Below are 20021 nucleotides of genomic sequence, written 5' to 3' on the forward strand. Positions count from 1 at the left end.
AGGTGCAGGGACAGCAACCATTACCACGTGGGGGAGGGACAGGGGCAGACTTCCCGTAGCTACCACTTCCCGTTTCCCTCTGTGGCAATGACACTGGAATAACACTACTCTTGCAGGTGTGTGTGTGTGTGCGCGCGTGTGCACATGTGTGTGCCTGCATGTGTGTGTTTGTGTGTTGTGTTTGTCAGGGTTTTCTAGAACAGCAGAATCAACAGGATGTGTATATAGGGAAGAGATTTATTGTAAGGAATTGGACACGATTATGGAGGCTGACAAGTCCCAAGATCTGCAGTCAGCAAGCTGGAAACCAGGAGGGCGGGCAGTGTGGTTCCAGCTTAGGTCCAAAGGCCTGGAGAACCAGCGGAGTTGATGGCGTCCTTTCAGTCTGAAGGCCAGTAGGCGCAAGACCCGGGAAGAGCCGATGTTTGAGTTTGAGTCTATAGGCAGGAGGAAAACCAATTACCCAGCTCAAGGCAGTTCTGAGGGTCAGGAAGGTCAAGATTTTTGTTCTATTCAGAACTTCAACTGACTGGATGGGGCTCACCCACATTAGGGAAGGCAATCTTTTTCTTTTTCAGTTTCAAATGTTAATCTCATCTAGGAACATCCTTATAAGCACGCTCAGAAAAATGTTTAACCAAATGTCTGGGTACCCCGTTGCCCTGTCAAGTTGACACATAAAATTAACCATCACAAGTCTACTCCTTGTCCACTTCGCACCCATACACATCTGAAATCTTACTTCTCTCGTTATAAAGACAGTAACGAGGTCATAAGAGGGAGATAGAGTCCAGAAGAGGAGGTGAAGTCCTTGAGTAATCCTGCCCTTGATATCCCATAACTTAAGTACTATGGTATAAAATTAATAATACCTAAATACTATGATGTAAAATCAATACCTCTTATGTTACATGATAAGAGAGTAAGGGGGGTGAAAAACAAAGATACTTGCTTCACACACACACACACACACATTCAAAACAAAATAAGGAGGAAACACTCATGACAATTATGGTCTTTGTTTCTCTAACCGGTCACATGCTTCCAGCTGGTATTTATAACTACCTTCTTCCACTCCCGTTCTGTATTCCCTTTGCCTTTAGCAAGCACCTTGTTGGTCACGATTCTTTCCTGGTTGGATGACTCAAACCTTCATTCCTGAAGGGTCTGGGCCCGTAGTAGCCCTGCGTGGATTGGGTTGTTGTCATTTTCCATTGACTCCAATCACAGGACATGGTGCTGGTAAGAAGCCCCTCGGCAGTCTCTGGATTGCAGGCAGACGCTTCCACACCTCCGATGTGGGGCAGTAGTCCAATTCCACATCAGTCAACCCGGCCAGTACAGAAACTCCTTCTCTGCCCTTTGATTCAGTGGCATAAGGAGCCCCAAGTGGCCAGGCGGGAGTCTCAGTGTCCAGTCCAGTGGAGTCAGTGTTGTGTCTTCTGGCGGAAACATTCCTCCCTTTGGGACTAAGACCTCTAGACCAGAAGAGCATAAGGTCACAAGGACAGGAAGCAAAAATGCTACCAGTGGATCACTAGGGGTAGCAGTGAGGAGGACCTCTCCCCTCCATGAATCCTGACTGGGGGAGAAACAGCACCAGATATTGGGCATGGATTCAGAGTAAATACAGCCTTCTGGAGAATCTTGTCCCAGCCCCATGAGGTATTGCTCCCTAGCAGGCACTGTAACTGTCTGCAAAAGCGAGCTCCGCCGTTCTCTTCAGCTAGCTGCTGCAGGGCCATGGGGACCCTATGTCATGGAAGGAATTAACTGAGGAATAAAGGACAGCAAGAGTCCCTTTCACTGGTTGGGGGGATGTGTTTTTATCATTGCATTTCATAGTTGGCACATGTAAGAAGTGTGTTTAATGCTCAGAATTGGCCTCTGCAGTCAGGATGACAGGATCAAGCGGCAGGAGGCTCCCTGGTCAAGCCTGTGGTTTGGCCAGCCACCATGGAGCCGTGAGCAGGGCCGAGAAAGAGATTCCCAGGTGGCCTGCTAGACAGGGGACTGCATCTACTATCTATACCCAGATCCCCAGGTCAATGCTCAGTCCAGAGAAAGTACATAATGAATATTACTGAATGAGGTGAATTTTCCATTTTATATATATTTTTAGTTAAAAATGGAACATTTCACACCTTTCTTTGAAAACCTGTCATTGCTCAACTGTGGTTTAACAGTGATCCATAAAGAAAAGAACACCACTATACCATTGCACTAACCCTCAAGTAATCATCGTTAGTGTAGAGGGAGAAATGCAGGACTAGAGGTTAGATGTCCCAGCACCAACCCCCGACCCTGTCTCTTACTCTCCATGTGACCTTGGGCCAGTCCCTGTCCTTCCCTAGGCCTCAGTGTCCCCATCCATGAAATATGGAGTTGGTTGGTCCCTTCAGGGCTCAGCTGCCATGAGCTTATAACCTGGCCTTATCTCCAGATTCAAATAAATGTCTTCTTTCTAGAAAACCCAGATTCCTAGGCTAGGGGTCCTGGATCTTAGGCCCCATAGAATGACAAATCCCTCTTGCTCTTCATGACTTCCCCTTGCCCAGCCTGAGGAGATGGATCCTCTGATGAGGCTACTCCAGGGCTTTGGAAGGCAGGGCTGGTGCGAGAGCCTTGGGTCTCCTCCTCCCTCCCCTGCACCCCTGCTGCCCAGAAGCCTGGCTTCAGGAAAAACAAGCGCTATAGGCAAGGAATAACCAAGCTCCCAGCTTTATTGCTATGAGGTGATTCTGTTCTAATTCGATCCTAGACCACTGTCACATAGAATTACACGAACAAGCAGCTTTAAAAAGTGAGAACCAAAGGGGGATTAGCTACTTTTGTCAGCTCAGTAAATATGGTGTAGTTGCCTGCGGGTGCCAGGCCCTGTGCGGGCCACCCCAGGGGACCCTGGCAGGGACCCTGCCCTCCTGTCAGTCGGCTCAGGCTGGGGCGTGCAGGCCTGATGAACAGCGTCCTGGACGGGCATGGACAGGGAGCTCAGGGAGACGACTGATTCTTACCGGTAGAGGCTTCACAGGCCAGGTGATCTGGGAACTGGGCCCTGGGATTTTTCTGAGTCAAGAATAAAAACAGGGGCGCCTGGGTGGCTCAGTTGGTTAAACGACTGCCTTCAGCTCAGGTCATGATCCTGGAGTCCCAGGATCGAGTCCCACATCGGGCTCCCTGCTCAGCGGGGGGTCTGCTTCTCCCTCTGACCCTCTTCCCTCTCGTGCTCTCTGTCTCTCATTCTCTCTCTCAAATAAATAAATAAAATCTTTAAAAAAAAAAAAAAAAGAATAAAAACAAAGAATTCTAGGCCAAATGGAGGCCATGAGCAAAGGCTCTCGTACGAAAGGTGACTGGGGACAGCGGTAATTAGAATCTCAGTGCAGTTTCTGCGGGGTGTTAGCTGACCCTGGAAGGAGGTCTCGGCTGGATAATGGTGGAGGGGGGAGGCATGGCATGCACGGCCACCCGGAGAGTTTAGACTTTTCTCTGTAGGCCCGAGGAATCTTTGAGGGGCAGTGACTCAGTGGGCATGCTGGTTTCAGGAGCTCTGAGGGAAGATGGACCAGAGGAGGCGCCAGCGACATGGGTGGGAGGCAGAAGGCCCGGCTGGTGGTGGGACAGTTCCTTTCTGAAGCTAAGGAGGGGCCCTGCCCCTCCCCACAGACTTTCTCCCATGTTGCAGACTCTTTCTGTCCCCAGGGCAATGAAGCGAAGGCCTGTGCCTCTGGCCATCTGGCTGTTGGAGTCGTTCCCCTGCAGGGGTGGGGGTGGGGTCAAGTGAAGCTGTGTCTGCATGTCAGGCAGGTGGTGCAAAGGTCCCAGCCAAGCGTCAGACCTGAAGGGGGCAGGGGGCAGGTAGAAAAGGCCTCTCAGGACTGGAGTATAGCCCCCACCTAAGGCCTCTCGGAGCCCCAGCTGGGAGCTCTGTTTCAGCTCTAACCTGGCGAAGGGCTCCCCCAGTGCCCCCACGCCAAATATCAAGTTCTCTGGCCTCGGTAGCAAATTCCCTCTTCTCACACAGCCAGCACCCCTAGTCCTCCTCCCAGAAGATCTACCGGAAGGTGGGTGCCCACGGGAGGGACAGAGAACCTGGGGCCCAGAAACTAACTTGCCCCGGTCACAGGACCAGGGTGTGGAGACTCAGATTCCAGACAGGCTCCGAGTGCTCTCTCAGCTTCCACTCCGGCAAGAAGAAAATAAATGTGCTTTTGGATTTGGAGGAGGGTTGAGCAATCAAGAGACCCGTGATTCTCATACCATTGTGATTTCAAAATGGGCATTTTCAAAGACCCCTTTCTCTCTAAGTTCAAGAACAAGGAAAGAGAAGTCAGAGAGAGGATAAGAGATAACAGAGACCAGTGGGTTTTTTTTTTTTTTTTGTCCCAGCCACACAATTGGCCCCTTCACGGAGATGTCTCTGTTACCTGATTTGCAAGTCAGTATGTGAGTTTTGAAAAGATCTAGGGGGCCCCCCTACTTTCTGAGAGCACGAACATTCCAGCTCAGTTTCACCTGCCCTTGGCCCGTGTTCTGAGGTCAGCACAGGGAGAAGCCAAAGGTATGCAGACCAGGAGAGGTCTCGGTGCCAGCCATCTGGGAGGAGCACAGGGACCAGAAGAGTCCATGCCCCCAACTTTGAGAGCAGGAACTGACCAAGAGAGGGGAAGGAGGTTGCTCTAGGTCACACGTCCAAACAGAACCAGACCAGGCCCCAGGTCCGCTGCCCTGTCTGGGACACTCTATATGGCTTCTGCTTTCATTTCTGTTTAACAGGTGCTTATATGGCACTTCCTATGCCCAGGCACTGTTCTAAGCACTTTGAAAATCTTCATTCATTCAACCATCATCATAATCCTGTGATGCAGGCACTGTTATCAGCCCCATTTTGCAGACGAGAAAACTGAGAGGTGAAGTAAATTGTCCAACGTCCCACCCCTAGGCAGTGGATGAGCCATGACACGGTTCTGAGAGCCACTCTGAAGCTTCATGGGGGTCTCAGAAAGATAGTTTGAGCCACAGATGTGCTCTGGTTTTGTAACTGGGGCAAGTGCTGGATGAAAATCATCCTCCTTTCTTCCTGGAAGCAACCTGAAATGCAGAACTCAGGCGTGTGTCTTCCCTATTTGGAGCTCAGTTTCCCTATCTGTAAAAGGGGTGCAGTCAGCCTAGATGCCTCTTCACACCCCCTCCAGCTCTAACCAGCTATGATTTGATGAGCAGTTCCTGGCAGCCTTGTTACCTGAATTCAGCTGACACTTCAGGGGGTTAGGGTTTCAGTGATGCAGCTGTTAAGCCTCAGTGTCACGTGACAGAGTACAGTACTCAGAGTTGGAAAGCAGCTTTGTTTGCAGCAGAGGGTTCCAAGCTTGTGCACATAAAAAAAATAAAAAAATAAAAAAATTTTTAAAAAAAGAAGAAGAAAGAAAGAAAGAAAGCAAAAAAAAAAAAAAAAAAGTCCCTGAAACTTTCTATCTCTCACTCTGTGGCCTGGAAAAACTTGAGCTTATCATGAGATTGTTGCACTTGGACTCCCACGGGAGAGGAATGCTCCATGTGCTAAAAGTATCCACTGTTGACTGATTCCCCAAGAGGATCTGCCCTTTCTCGTCTCTCTGGAGTTAAGTGGATGCTGCTCTGAAGCCCAGCCAACTCCTTGGTTCAGATTGCCTTTGCACCAGGCAGTGGGGAAAATGGACAACGTACAGAAACATTGAAGACTGACGGGTCACACTGTGACTTGTGCAGGGAGCCGTGTATGCGTTCTTATGGGATCAGTAGGTAGTTAACATTTACTGGTTGCGCCATGGCCAAAGCTTTGTGTGGATGATCTCATTTCATCCTCTGAGAGGTTCGGTCATGGGCCCCATTTTAAAGATGGGGAAACAGAGGCTCAGAGAGATGAGGTAGCCTGACCAGGATGTAACACAGATGGTGCTGGGCTTCCAGCCTCCAGCCCTGCCCCTAGAGCCCATGTTGTTAACCACCACCTCCTGTGAGCACCTGTGGGCTGGAGCCTGCCAGGGCCTGGGGTGGGGAATAACCAGCAAGTTGTTCTTTTCCAACATGATTTCCTTTGAAGTTGTTATGTTAGTTTCACCATCAATACTAATCTTCTAAAAAAGAAAGAAAAATACCATCAAGATCAAGAATTTACTTGTAAATATTGCTTGATAATGAAGCTTTGGGGAAAAGGAAGAATTTTTCTTAAGTGTCTCAGTAAAAGGATTAAAATATTAGCAGGAGGGAAGATGGTAGAGATAATCCCAACCTTATAAAGAAATCGGGTGCTGTGAGTTGGTTTTGAAGTCAGCCATTGGGAGGCTTTGGCCCTTTATAGCCACAGAAACAAGAGTGGAAAGCAACAGTCCCCTGCAGGGCCCAAAATAATAATCATAGCTCTTTTCTCTGTGGAGGGCTTTTTACAGGCCAGTCACTGTGCTAAGTGTTGTATGGGCATCATCTCTACGAGGATCACTACGAGGATCCTGTGAGATCGGTCCTTAAAGTTTGGGGTCCATACCATCGTAAAAAAAAGAAATGGATGACCAGAATCACACAGCTGGTAAGTGGGAGGCTAAGCTCAGGCAGACCTGTTTCTCTTAGTCCATAACGCATCAAGAGTTCTGAGAACAGGGCACCTGGGTGGCTCAGTTGGTTAAGCGTCTGCCTTCAGCTCAGGTCATGATCCCAGGGTGGTGGGATCACATCAGGCTCCCTGCTCAGTGGGGAGTCTGCTTCTCCTTCTCCCTCTGCCGCTCCCCCCTGCTTGTGCTCTCTCTCTCAAATAAATAAATAAAATCTTTAAAAGAAAAAAAAGAGCTCTGAGAACAGGGGCCATGAACTGCAAGAAGAAACAATGGAGACAAAAACCTAGAACTCTAGACTCACAGCACTGAAAGGACCCTTAGAAACCATCTAACCTTCCCTCCCCAGCCCCCTGCATGTATGTACATGATGCAGGTAAAGAAACTCTCATTTATGGGGTCCCTCCTGGACACACGTCATTCACTTGGTGCTTTATGCATTTCACTGAATCCTCACACCAACCCTATGATGTAAGAAGTAGTATTGACATTGTAGTGATGAAAAATCAAAACAACGGGAAAACCCCCCTGAAGCCCAGTGAGGGCAATGTTCTTGGTCAAGGTCACACAGCAGGTCAGCCGCAGACCCAGGAAGAGAACGGGGGACTTCCTGTCACACAACTTTGCTTCCCATCAGACTCCACAAAATCATAAAATCCTCCCTACTCTCCAGATGGTACCCTGTAAGCGAGGAGACGCTCTTGGCCATGCAGGAAGCAGCCAAATTTGGTCCACAGGGCTATGGTTCTCCCTTGTAACACAAACCAGCAGAATTGTGAGCCCAGGACAGAAGTAAACAGTTGAAATGGAAAGAAATAAATCTCTGCTCTAAAAATAGGCACACATCCTTAGAAACACTGCCGGCCATGTACAGAGCCAAGGATGGGCCTGGCAGGGTGAGGGTGAGCGAGGCCAGGTGTCAGTATGTCCCCACCCTAACCTCTGTCTTCTGGCCCCATGACTACCTCCCTGCACCCCTCTCTAGCCTCCCCGGAAATCCCTCCTTTCTCTTCCACCCCGCACCTTGCCTCTTTGCTAGGGGACATCTTGGTCCCACAGCCCTTTTCCCCTCGGTTCAAAAGCCTCCCATTTTTCAAGGTCCAACTTCCCTGCGCCCCCCCCAACCCACAGCACTGCACCTGCCCCACACTGAGGATACTGAGCAATTTCTCTTTTGATTTTGACATTTTTAATAGGAAACATTCAAAACACATAGGAGAGTACAGACGACACTTATGTTCCCAGGATTTAGATTTAACAAAAGTAAAAATTTTACCTTATTTTATTCAGATCACCCTTAAAAAGAAAAAAAATCACTGTAGATAAAGTTTTAAGATTTTATTTATTCTAGAGAGAGAGAGAGCGTGGAGGGCGAGGGGCAGAGGGAGAGAGAGAATCTCAAGCAGACTCCATGCGGAGCATGGAGCCGGATGCAGGGCTCGATCCCAAAACCCTGAGATCATGACCTGGGCCGAAACCAAGCATCAGACACCCAACAGACTGTGCCACCCAGACACCCCTGTAGATAAAGTTTAAAGCCTGCCTTCCCACCCCCTCGTCTCTTCCTCATCTCTCCTCTTCTACTGAAGACTTTCTACCTGAGAGGCAGCAAACCAATCACCTACATCAGGTATAGGTAGTACAAGCGAAGGAAGGAAGATGTGCCAGTTCCTCAAGGCACGTGGCCCTCCTGGTTCATCTTTCACTTTTCCACTCTTAAAAGAGATGTGGACATAAGAAAGTTTTCACTTGCAGCTTAACCTCCCAGGAAGAAAAGTAACAACAAGTCAATGATGAATAGTAACTGATTCTAGACCTCTGTGTCAGGGACAGTAGGGAGTGGTGGGGACTGAGGCAAACAGGAGAGTTTGTATTTGACTAAAGGGTACTTGCTGTTCAGCCCCACCTGTTGTTGCTGATGTGGAAGGGAAGGCCATTGAGTTTTTTGCCAGATCACTGAATTTTTCCAGAGATACTGGAAATTTGAAATTGTTTTAGGGGGAGGGGAGAGGGAGAGGGAGAGAGAGAATCTCAAGCAGGTCCCACACCCAGGGCAGAGCCCGATGCAGGGCTCAATTTCACGACCCTGAGAGCATGATCTGAGCAGAAATCAAGAGTCAGATGCTTCACCGACTGAGCCAGCCAGGCGCCCCTGGAAATCTGAAGTTTTATGTGAAAGTTCCCTATTTTAAAATGTTGATGCCCCATTTAAATGCACAGACCAAACCAACCCAAGTTTTGACATTTGATTAGACTATAGGCCTCCTAGTTTGCAACTTAGCTCTGTTCTGAATGACAGGATTTTGTGTTTGTTTACATACACACACGTACACAAATAGATGGAAGTATGGTTAGGTATATGAAAAGCACCTAGCCCAATGCCTGGCACATAGTAGCAGCTTAATAAATGTTGGGCCTGAATCTATGATTTGCCCACTAGAATCTAGGCCTCTTGAATTCGGAGCCACGTTGTGCCACCAGATACAGGGCATCCAGGGACAGTTGTGGAAGTTGCGCTTTGCGGGAGACGTTGTTCACATAAACCAGAGAGCACATAATGTCCTTGGAGTTGTGCAGTGCACAGTTTGCACAATCAGATGCAGATATTCTGAGTGTCCCCATAATCCAGTGTCTGTTCAGTTGAACAGAAATGAGTAATTATGCCCTATGATGACAAAACTAACTGGCAGTAAGCCGCATCTGTATGGAGTTCACACCTTTATTCTGAGGTTTGAAGCTAAAAAGGCTTTTGAAGGGCGCCTGGGTGGCTCAGGTGGTTAAGCGACTGCCTTCGGCTCAGGTCATGATCCTGGAGTCCCGGGATCGAGTCCCGCATCGGGCTCCCTGCTCGGCAGGGAGTCTGCTTCTCCCTCTGACCCTCACCCTTCTCCTTCTCTCTCTCTCTGTCATTCTCTCTCTCTCAAAAATAAATAAAAAAAATTAAAAAAAAAAGTTTAAAAAGGCTTTTGAACTTCATTTTAGAGAAGGAGATGCCAAAGTCAGAGAGCACTGAGCCCACCGTCTGGGGCTCCACAGCCCTGGGATGAGAATTTAGGTTGTCAGTTAGGATGCAGTCCGGCGGCAAGTATAAGACCCTGAAAATAACGTGACTTGAGCAATGGTTTATTCATCCCTCAAGTTCAAGTCCAGAAGTGCGCCATTTAGAGCTGGTGTGGAGCTCAGCTCCCCACACTTCCCCGAGTCCCAGGTTCCATCCAGCTCATCTCTGGCCAGCCTGGGGTATAGTCCTCGTCCTCATGGTCCAGGGTCCTCATGGCCGTCGTAGCTGCCACGCTGCATCGGACTAGAGGAAAAGGGGAGAAAAAGGAAAGGAGGAAAGCCATTACGTAAGTGCCTTTTAAGGAAGATTACTAGAAATCGCCACTGGACACTTCTTATCGACCACAGCTTAGTGACGTGGCTCACCCTACCTGCAAGGGAGCCGGGGGAAAGTAGTCTTTAATCTGAGAGGCCTTGTGCTCAGCTGTAAGAGTAGAGTGCTCTCGGTACCAGCAAAGGGGAGACATGGTATCGGGGACCGTTTGGAGGTTGTCACTGTGAGTCTGCCAGTTTGGCGGCCTGAGGTCCTGCTCTGCCAAAGTCTCCGAGGCAGAGCAAGAAGAATTGGGAGGAAATGAACCAAATCCAGGCCCTTAAAGAAAACATCACAGAAGGCCAGCTTGGCCCTTCCTAAAACTCCCATCTGTGGACACTGGCCCCATCCTGGGCCCCCCCACCCTGGCACCTCTCACGTGTCCCCTCCCCCAAACCTGCTCGGGCCAGCAGTTGGGTGGCCTGACAGATCGCTTGGGGCAGCCGGTGTGATGCTGACCTGAGGGTGTCCAAGTAATACCATCCTCCTTGCCCAGCTGGAGCAACTCTGTTGCTGGATCGGGACTCTGCAGAATACGTTTTCTTGGTGGCCGGCGCATGGTGCTGGGGAGGCAGAGAAGACGAAGATACATCCCACTCGGTCTCCTTAGGGAGAGAGACAGCATCTCCAAGACAGAAGAGGGTGACATTATATAAGCGCTGGCAGGGTGCCCAGGGGAGTTTGGACAGAGAATTTCCAGATCAATGTGGGGAGCACTGCAAAGGCCAAACAGGGTGCCCAAGGGAAAGACTTTAAAAGACAAATGCAGGGGAGGAGGCGGGAGGGAATGCCAGGCAGAGGGCACAGCCTGCGCCCAGGCGGCAGCTCGAGAGCAGGGTGCGGCTGTGGAATGTGGAGCAGCCTAGAGAGGCTGGGACCTGGAATCCTTGAAGAGAGGAGGAAGATCGGGAGGCTGGAGCAGCCCGGGGTCAAACCATGAAAAGTTCTCTGTACCTGTTGAAATCCTGACCCCTCGGGGCACCTGGGTGGCTCAGTCGTTAAGCGTCTGCCTTCAGCTCAGGTCATGATTCCAGGTCCTGGGATCGAGCCCCGCATCGAGCCCCGCATCGAGCCCCGCACTGGGCCCCCTGCTCGGCGGGAAGCCTGCTTCTCCCTCCTCCACTCCCCCTGCTTGTGTTCCCTCTCTCGCTGTGTCTCTCTCTGTCAAATAAATAAATAAAATCTTTAAAAGAAAAGAAAAGAAATCCTGACCCCTCTTTACAAGCTTCCGTCAAGGGTGCCTGGGTGGCTCAGTCGTTAAGCGTCTGCCTCCGGCTCAGGTCATGATCCCAGGGTCCTGGGATCGAGCCCCGCATCGGGCTCCCTGCTCAGCGGGAAGCCTGCTTCTCCCTCTCCCACTCCCACTCCCCCTGCTTGTGTTCCCTCTCTAGCTGTGTCTCTCTCTGACAAATAAATAAATAAAATCTTTAAAAAAAAAAAAAAGAAAGAAAAGAAAAGAAATCCTGACCCCTCTTTACAAGCTTCCGTCAAGGGCGCCTGGGTGGCTCAGTCGTTAAGCGTCTGCCTTCGGCTCAGGTCATGATCCCAGGGTCCTGGGATCGAGCCCCGCATCGGGCTCCCTGCTCAGCGGGGAGTCTGCTTCTCCCTCTCCCTCTGTGCTCTTGTGCTCTCTTTCTCTCAAATAAATAAATAAAATCTTTAAAAAGAAAAGGAAGAAAGCTCTGTTGAAGCCCCACTGAATGATTTCTAGTGGAATCTAGAAGCTGCTGGTCAAGAATGCAGAGGCAGAGTGCTCAGTATCATCCAGGCCCTGCGGGGCTAGAGGGCCTCATTTTATACAAGGGGAAACAGACCTGGCAGGTAACTGAAAAATAAAAGTCCTCAAGTCCAGTTAGAAAAATGTGGTTTTTTGGCCAAATGCCTTGTGAAATGTGATCATGTGACTGACTGGCCTATAAAACGTTTGGCCTTGCTGATGTGGTGGAAAGGGGTGGGGCATCTAGGATAGGCTTGGATCATTTAAAACGGGAGGGGGCGAGAAGTCAGTGGGCATTTGGGGCCGTTCAGCCTCCTGGGTTTCATTTCACTCTTACCCCGGGACAGGAACTCCATGCCTCGGGGCCTCAGTTTCTCCATCTGTAAACTGGTTTGATAAGGAGGTGAGCTCTTGCTTTCTAACACACTTGGAGAGGAAGCCTGGTTCTCACGTGGCACCACATCTGGTTTCCAGGGTCTGTTCCTAGAGGAAGCCTGTCAGGCGGGATGGAACATTTTCTGTGGCTTGGAAGTCAAGAGTCCCGGGCTCTCAGTCCAGCGTCTGACCTCAAGCTAGGCCCTTCCCCTCCCTGACCCTCGGCTGGCTGCTCCCAATATGCAGTAAAGGCATTGTCCTCCACGGCCCGTCCTCTTCTGGGGAGTTGTGTGGGGTTTAGTCACAGCACAGCAATCCAGGACTCCTGGAGCTTGGGCCATGGCGGGGGGCACCTTTAATATTCATTTGTCCTTAGACATAGTTGCTTTATTTGAGAAAAGTAATAAAGTTGCTTGTTTATTTTGTCGCTGTGAAGAAGCAGATTAGGGTACATTTCATGTATGATTAGCCACCAGCCTGGAAATGGTCATACTGATCCTTGGGCATGCTAATTATAAACAGTGTCGTCTGTATATAAACTCAGGCTTTCTGGCTCTTTCTGTGCCTCAGTTTCCTCAACTGGAAATGAAAGAATCGGTCCAGAGGCTCTCTTAGAGATTTGCAGCCCCTTTAATACATAGTGTGTGTGTGTTTGTGTGTGAATGAGTGTGCCTGTGTGTTGTGTATGTGTGCATGTCTGAACAAGCCCACAGTGGTCCCAGCTGAGATGGCTTCTGACGTAGCCCAAACTATCTATAGCAATGATAATTGTGCAGATGCTTGATATTTGGCCTTTCTGGCCTCTGTCGGCAGGGTATTAGAGCTCCTCACAGCCCCGATAAGGATCCGTCAAAGTTTCCATCGTCCTTTGGACAACTGGACTCCAGAGTGTGGGTGTGAAAGTCAAATTAAGATGATAACCTGCCAAGCTGCACATCCGAGTTTTAATTTTAAAAGCATTTAAAAGGAAGTCACCATTTAAAAACCCACAAGTAGGGAACCACAGGAAAAGCTTGCCTAATTTTTCCCCTACGATTATTTCTAAAAACATATTAAAAATTCCATGTGTTTTTATAATTTTTAAAACCACTACATTGAAAACTCATGGATATACCTCTTTCTTCCTCTAGTCCAGAGCCTGATATGGGTGAGACACTCAAGGAGATATTTGTCAAATAAATGAATGAATATCTTGATTTTCTCTACACTGAATTCTAGTCTGATAGAAACCTGAGATCAGATGTGGCAAAACGGCAGCCCACAGACCCAGTCTGGCCTGCAGATGTGTTTTCTGTGACCTGAACATTGTTTTTAAAATACTTGGACTTTGTGTCAATGTTTAAAAATCAAGAGCTTTCACATAAAGATGAGCAGCTCTAATAGCACCACCCATATTCTCATATGGTGATAGTTCTGAGCTGGGTGGTGTAGAGGCACCAGAAGCCCCAGTGTACCACAGTCCCCACCACTCCCAAGCATCTCACACATATAATTTTAGCCTAAGATCAGAGAGCCGCCCTCATCACAGGAGTACATTTCCAAGTGTAAGGAAGGACGTGAAGACGTGCTCTGAGTCCTAGGTACCAAGGTTGTCTCTCAAAGCAAACCTTACCCCTCACCAACCTGTCTTTGGAGTGAAGATGCATGTGTGCCATGCGCCTGTCAAGATCTCTCCCCCTGATGGAGAGCTGACGTGTGCCCTGGGGGAGCCAGACCGAATCGTCCCTTGGAACTAGCTACAGAAAAGGACTTGCCCAGCAAATTTCCCATGCGCACGCTTTAAGATCAGGAGAACGAGATAAATTCCTTCAAGGTTCGAGGTTCCAGTGACCACAGGCATCGTGGAAATATACAACCTTTACTGGCAACGTAGAAGCTAGCGATAGACTGTTGTTCGCTAGTTAGTGAAGCAGACCCCCGTTTCAGATCTTGATGAACTCGAGAAGCAAAAACAGTGCAGTGCTTTCCATACAGGCGGTAATGGACGCTCTGCTCTCATTTTCTTCTCCCTCTCCCATTGACCGCCCCTCTCCCCAGTTGCTCCATATTAGAGATCTCTTTGTGGGGTCCTGGCCCTGCCTGTTAGCACACTGCCTGGACGCATGAGGTGTTTGTTGACTGAACAAGGAATGCAGGAATGAAAGAGACATCTCCACACGTACGTGTTCACCAAATGCTCTCCTGGTCAGAGCCACCAACAAAATGGTTGTGGGAGCTCTTTCCCTCACCAACTGGATAGCCTGTGTCTGAGACTCAGTTTTAGGTTCTAAGAGTCCTGAGAGATCCAAGGCAGTATTTTCTCACCCATTTAACTTCTCCATGACTAAATTTACACAGTGAGGCTCATCACATCATCAAACAGGAGACTGTTTTAAATTTGGCCAGCATCACTACCAGTCACTGGCATGCGAAGGGCCTTCTGTCCCTGGAGGTCCCTGACCGTTTAGCTACTGCGTTAGCCATTTTTATAATTTTTCCCTAGCTAACATGCACCTTTTTTTAAAGTTTTTATTTATTTATTTGTGAGAGAGAAAGAGAGAGAGAGAGAGTGCTCGCACAAGCATGGGGGAGGGGCAGAGGGAGAGGCAGGCTGATGCGGGGCTCGATCCCAGGACTCTGGGATCATGACCTGAGCCGAAGGCAGATGCTTAACCAACTGAACCACCCAGGCGTCCCCAACATATGTCATTTTTAAATAACGGCTTTATTTGAGATATAATTCACTTACTCTAAAATTCACCCACTTTAAGTGTACGATGCAGTGGTTTTTTTAGTGTTTTCACAGAGTTGTACAACCCTCACCACAGCCAACTTTAGAACATTTTCATCACCTAATGGAGAAACCCCTATATCTCTCCAGCCTCCCCAGCTTGAGGCAACCACTCATCTACTTTCTGTCTCTATTGATTTGACACTTCATCTAAATGGATTCCTTTGACTGGCTTCTTCCACTTAGCACGATGTGTTCAAGGTTTCACCTTGTTGTAGAATGTATCACTGCTATGTTTCTTTTCATCATCCAGCCCCAAACGTTAATTGTGCCAAGGTTCAGAATCCCTACTTTAGCTAAATCAGTGGCCTCTCTCAGATATATTCCAAAAGAGATGTGAGTTTGTTGTATGGCCATACCATATTCTGTTTATGCATTCATCATTTGATGGCCATTTGAGTTGTTTCAACTTTTTGTCTATTCTGAATAATGCTAATGTGCTTACTATTCTCACAAACACTTGCGATTATCTGTCCTTTTTATTATAATCACCCTGGTGGGTGTGAAGTAGTGTCTCATTCCGGGGTTTGATTTGCATTTCCTTGGTGGCTAATGATGTTGAGCATCTTTTCATTTGTGTATTGGCCATTTTTAGGTCTTCCTTGGAGAAACATCTATTCAGATCATTTGCCCATTTTTAAACTGGGTTACTTATATTTTGAATTGTAAGAGATCTTTACATATTCTGAACACTAGACCCTTATCAGATAGATGATCTGCAAAAATTTTCTCTCAAATTGTGGGTTTCACATTCTTGCTAGTCTCCTTTGAGGCATAAACAGTTTTAATTTTGATGAAGTCGCTTTATCCATTTTTTTCTTTTGTTGCTTATTGTTTTAGTAGCATATCCAAGAAACCATTGCCTAATCTAGGGTCACAGAGATTTATACCCGTTTTCTTCTAAAAGTTTTATAGTCTTAGCTCTTACATTTAGATCTTGGATCCACTTGGGAGTTAATTTTTATATATCATGTGAGGTCACATGCCATTTTTAAAAACAAGTTAAAATGATAAATAGGAGTTTAAGAAATATGCAAATGTCTTTGGTTTTAATTGAATATCACATTATGTTTTATTAAATATACCAGTTTATGGGAAAAAAACTTTAATTCCTAAAGAGGCTGATATTCTCAATATTTACTTTAAAAATCCAATAAGCTAAGTTAGAAAGGGCCTTTGATGTTTTTGTTTCATAAAAAATCAACTGCTTTCAGTAAAGATTTATATAAATGAAACCATACTCTAACATGATATATAAGTAATATTTTTAAAGTACATTAAAAACATCTTTATTCCCCTATTGTAATGATATGGGCTTCAATTTAACAGTTCTCAGTTAGGGGCGATTTTGCTCCCCAGGGGACATCTGGCAATGTTTGGAGACATTTTTGGTTGTCACAACGTGGAGGTGAGATGCTCTTGGCATCCATTAGGCGGAGGACACAGATGCTGGTAAACAGTTGACAATGCCTAGAACAGCCCCCACGACAAGGAATCATCCAGCCCCAAATGTTAATTGTGCCAAGGCTGAGAATCCCTACTTTAGCTAAATCAGTGGCCTCTCTCAGATATATTCCAAAAGAGATGTGAGTTTGCAAACCCTTTTCCCCTCAGCTAAGCCTTGTGGGTTTCTCCCATCACGGAGCCTCTAGGGACCAGCCCGTGCCCCAGCACCTTCCTGCCGTCAAAACCCTTTACAGTGACAACAATCTATCAGGTCTTCCTTTGTGGGGATCATTGGGAAAACACTTGCTTTCGGTGCTTACTTCATTTTATATTTGAACGTCTTCATTTTTTGACTTTTGAGATCTATCTAGATAATACATCTCCATTTCAACATACATATTTGGGTAACCCATAATCTGATCATAAGTAGTAATTTGTCAGTGCCTGGCAGTGGCCTAAGCACTCTTCCTGCATTATGTAATTTAACTTTCGCAACAAGCCCGAGAGAGCAACCATGATTATTCACATTTTATAGCCATAGAAACCGAGGCCGGGTGAGATGAGGTGACCTGCCCAAGATTATATAGCTGGAGTCAGCACTACATCAGGCGACAGCGTAAGCTTGTCGGGGGCGGTCAACTGTGAGGTGCCCGCATGTCACAGGGAATCTGGTTTGCTTTCAATGGGTAAGCACAGATGGAGGTTTGCGGGACAGTTAGGTGGTTCTCTTCCTCACTTGAGTCACCGTGAGTGCCCCGCCACGGGAGAGAAGGGGTGGACATGCAGCTAGCCACGACAAACCCCATCTCGCCCGGGCCATGCCCACGAAGCGTGCCTCACCTGTGGGCCTCATCCATCCTGCGTGTCGTGGTGGACAGTACCTGAGGACCGCTGCTTCAGGGAAACTGGGGGGTCTGTGGCATCACTTATGTTCCTGGTGCTCACCCCCAAATCAGTCATGACTTAGTTTTCTACCTACTGGCCGACCTCTTGTAATGTGCTGCAACTCCCAAACGTCTTGCTGACTCACGGTCCGAGTCCTTTTGCACCCAGGGCTCCAAGGGGAGCAGTGCCGCAGTGGTAGACGGTGCTAAAGCATCTTTGAAAAATCATACTGGAGTTAAGCAGTGGTATTGTCCTCCTGAGCTCTCGCTGTCCGTGGCCAGGCCCTCAGCTATCTTTGTATACCTGATATCATCCCCTCTCGGAGGGGGCTTTCCAAAGGATCCAGACTGTGTGGGGGTGGTCAAAGCTATGCATTTTGATGATACAGAGATTGGAGGTGGGATGGCTCTCTTGGTTAGCCGGTTTGGGGGTACAGCAAGAAGTGGGGTGAGATTCTGCTCCCCTCTGCCTTCCGGGTATCCTCCACTATATCCCTGAGTGAAAGGGGGTGGGGAGAGAGCAATGATTGGAAGTGAAGACTGCCCTCCTCCCCCGCATCTGAAGAAGAACCCTGGTTTTTGTTCTAGATCTGTCCCTGAAACTCCTTGGGCAAATCTTTCCTTGCTCTGGGCCTCAGTTTCCTCTTGAAGGGAAGGTGTGTGCACTAGACAGTCTCTAAGCATCCTTGCAACCATAAACTTCTTTGAATCTCTAAGGCACGGGGGGCTGAGGTAAGGGAAGCCCATGTGATTCAAATCTACCCTGATTCTTGTCTGCTGCTTTGGTAGCAATCCCGCACCTAGAAGCCTAACCATGTTTGAAGAAGGAACACGATGATTGGCTGATGCTGTCTTTCTTGAGACACCCATCTCCAAGGGCGACGTTCAAAATATTTAACACCAGAGTGGCACGCACATGGCCTGTCAGCAGGGTGGAAAGCAGCCGGGAGGGCTGGCCAGGGCTGCAGCCTGAGAGCACGCCTCACCCACCCCCACAGCTCTGCTGAGCCTTTCCCCGCTTGGGTATTGGGTCTGATACTTCTTGCCTGATTCTGCATTCAGGGCCCTAACTCATGGCCCTTGGGCTTCTTCTCACCCCAGCCACTGTATGCACAATAGCTATAATTATCCTCCTGCATCCAAACACCAACTTAATCATATTCATACTCACAGACGCTCTTGGAGTGTCCCTGTCTGCCAAGCCCTGTGTCGGCTACCTCCTCACCCCTTTGCCTTCAGAAACATCGAAGGCTTAGAGACTCTAGACAATGAAGACCTGAGTCCTAGCCTAGCTATGCCCGTCATCTGCTGTGTGACCTTGGGCAAGTCCCTGCCCCTCCTGGGTGTCAGATGCCTCACGTGTAAATGAGCGACCTGGATTGATTTGATGGGCTCTGAGGTCCCATTGGTCAAAGATGAATTTTGGGAGAAATGCAAGTCTTCAGCAGCTGACCACTCTCTTTCTCTTTCTCTCGTTCTCTCTCTCTCTCTGTGTCACCTGGCCCCACAACCTCCACTGTAGAATGCACTGCTGCCTGCGGGCCTGAGGCAGAAGGATCAGACCACCAAGGCGCCCACGGGCCCCTTTAAAAGGGAGGAGCTCTTGGATCACTTGGAAAAGCAAGCAAAGGAGTTTAAAGACCGAGAAGATCTGGTCCCCTACACAGGGGAAAAGCGAGGTACTGAATAATGTTGCTCTTATATTCGAATACATCACTGCCCATGCATCGTCGAGTGCCACCTGTATGCCAGGCCCTGCGCTGAGCCGTGGTGGCTGGGCCTCCTTGCCCTCATGCCTGCCCCGCCCACATTCACAAACCCAACACCAAAGGCATCAACGCATGATGTAGATTTGGTGAAGTTTTGGGTAAACTAAGGAAAGTGTGATACGTACCCAAATCAGCAAAACTTTCCCCTAAATCCCCTTTAGCCGGGGTGTCCTGATTATCTTTCATACAAACGTAGTCACCTTTGAAAATGAAAGCGGAAACTATTAATCATGGTGTCAGGACATAGGCCTGCACACGGCCTGTCCTGTGCAAACTGGCAACAAGTTCACCTACCTCCGCCCTCACTGTCCGTGTTCTTTCCCCAGTGTTCCTTTCTCTGGCAGCTGCATCCCCTCCTTCATCTGTCCTTCTAAGACTCTCTGCCCCAGCCTAAGGCAAGCCATCTAGAAGACTGGGGAACAGAGAGGCACCCCCTGACTGTCCAACCCTTCCAGGACTCCCCCTTGCCCTCCAAACCGTTCTGCTGTCCTCTTGGATTGTGTTCACCCTCGCTCACCCCACTGCTGCCCTACAGGCCTCCTTCCATTCCTCACACATCCCAAGCTCTTTTCTGCCTCAGGACCTTTGCACGTATTCCCTCTGCCTGGAATGCTGCTCCTGCTCTCTGGCTCCATGCTGTCTTCATGGCTGGCTCTTCCTCCCCTGTAAGAGGCTTAATGGTTAGAAACACAGCCTGGAGCTAGATGTATGCTGGCTGCTGTCCGGGCACTACCACTTACTAGCTGTGTGAGCTTGAGTACATTTTTCAATCTGCTGTGCCTCCGTTTCCTCCTCTGTGAAATGGGGATGAAGAAGATCATATTACCAGCCTCATGAGGTTCTTATGAGGACTGAGTTAAGATACATATAAACCACTTAGCCGGGCGCCTGGCCCATAGCGAATGCTGTGTAAGTACTAGCTATTATTATCCGTTTGGTCTCAACTATACTGTCTCCTCTTCCAGGGGAGACTTTTCTGTCCACTCTGTTTAGGACATGCAGTCCCTTCAGCTCCCCCTGGGGTCTTTGCCATCTCAGGAGCCTGTGTGTGTGTCCTTCAGAGCAATTTCCACTTTATCATTTTCTCCTTATGTATCACT

At 48.4% G+C, this 20021-nt stretch overlaps 1 protein-coding gene and 1 long non-coding RNA gene across 5 annotated transcripts in view; one reads left to right on the forward strand and one right to left on the reverse strand.

The window, feature by feature from the left end:
• The window catches only part of TMOD1 (tropomodulin 1), an 84938-nt gene that overhangs the window by 21769 nt on the left and 43148 nt on the right, over window positions 1–20021 (forward strand). For 3 of the 4 annotated variants that reach the window (XM_064579927.1, XM_064579926.1, XM_045882753.3), the window contains exon 3: window positions 18675–18831. The exons of the other annotated variant lie outside the window; for it this stretch is intronic. In XM_064579927.1, the coding sequence (XP_064435997.1) occupies window positions 18675–18831 (157 nt within the window). The remainder of the gene's footprint in view (window positions 1–18674; window positions 18832–20021) is intronic. 4 annotated transcript variants of the gene reach the window in all.
• LOC123849817 (uncharacterized) lies at window positions 9483–11031 on the reverse strand. The gene is made up of 3 exons (XR_006792154.3): window positions 10915–11031; window positions 10420–10585; window positions 9483–9891 (listed from the first exon to the last, which is right to left on the reverse strand). It is a non-coding gene; the product is annotated as an uncharacterized LOC123849817 (long non-coding RNA).

The sequence above is a fragment of the Mirounga angustirostris genome, unplaced genomic scaffold (genome assembly GCF_029215605.1).
Source record: "Mirounga angustirostris isolate CCGP_5_RB_7025 unplaced genomic scaffold, mMirAng1.0.hap1 SCAF_15, whole genome shotgun sequence".
Classification (NCBI taxonomy): Eukaryota; Metazoa; Chordata; class Mammalia; order Carnivora; family Phocidae; genus Mirounga; species Mirounga angustirostris.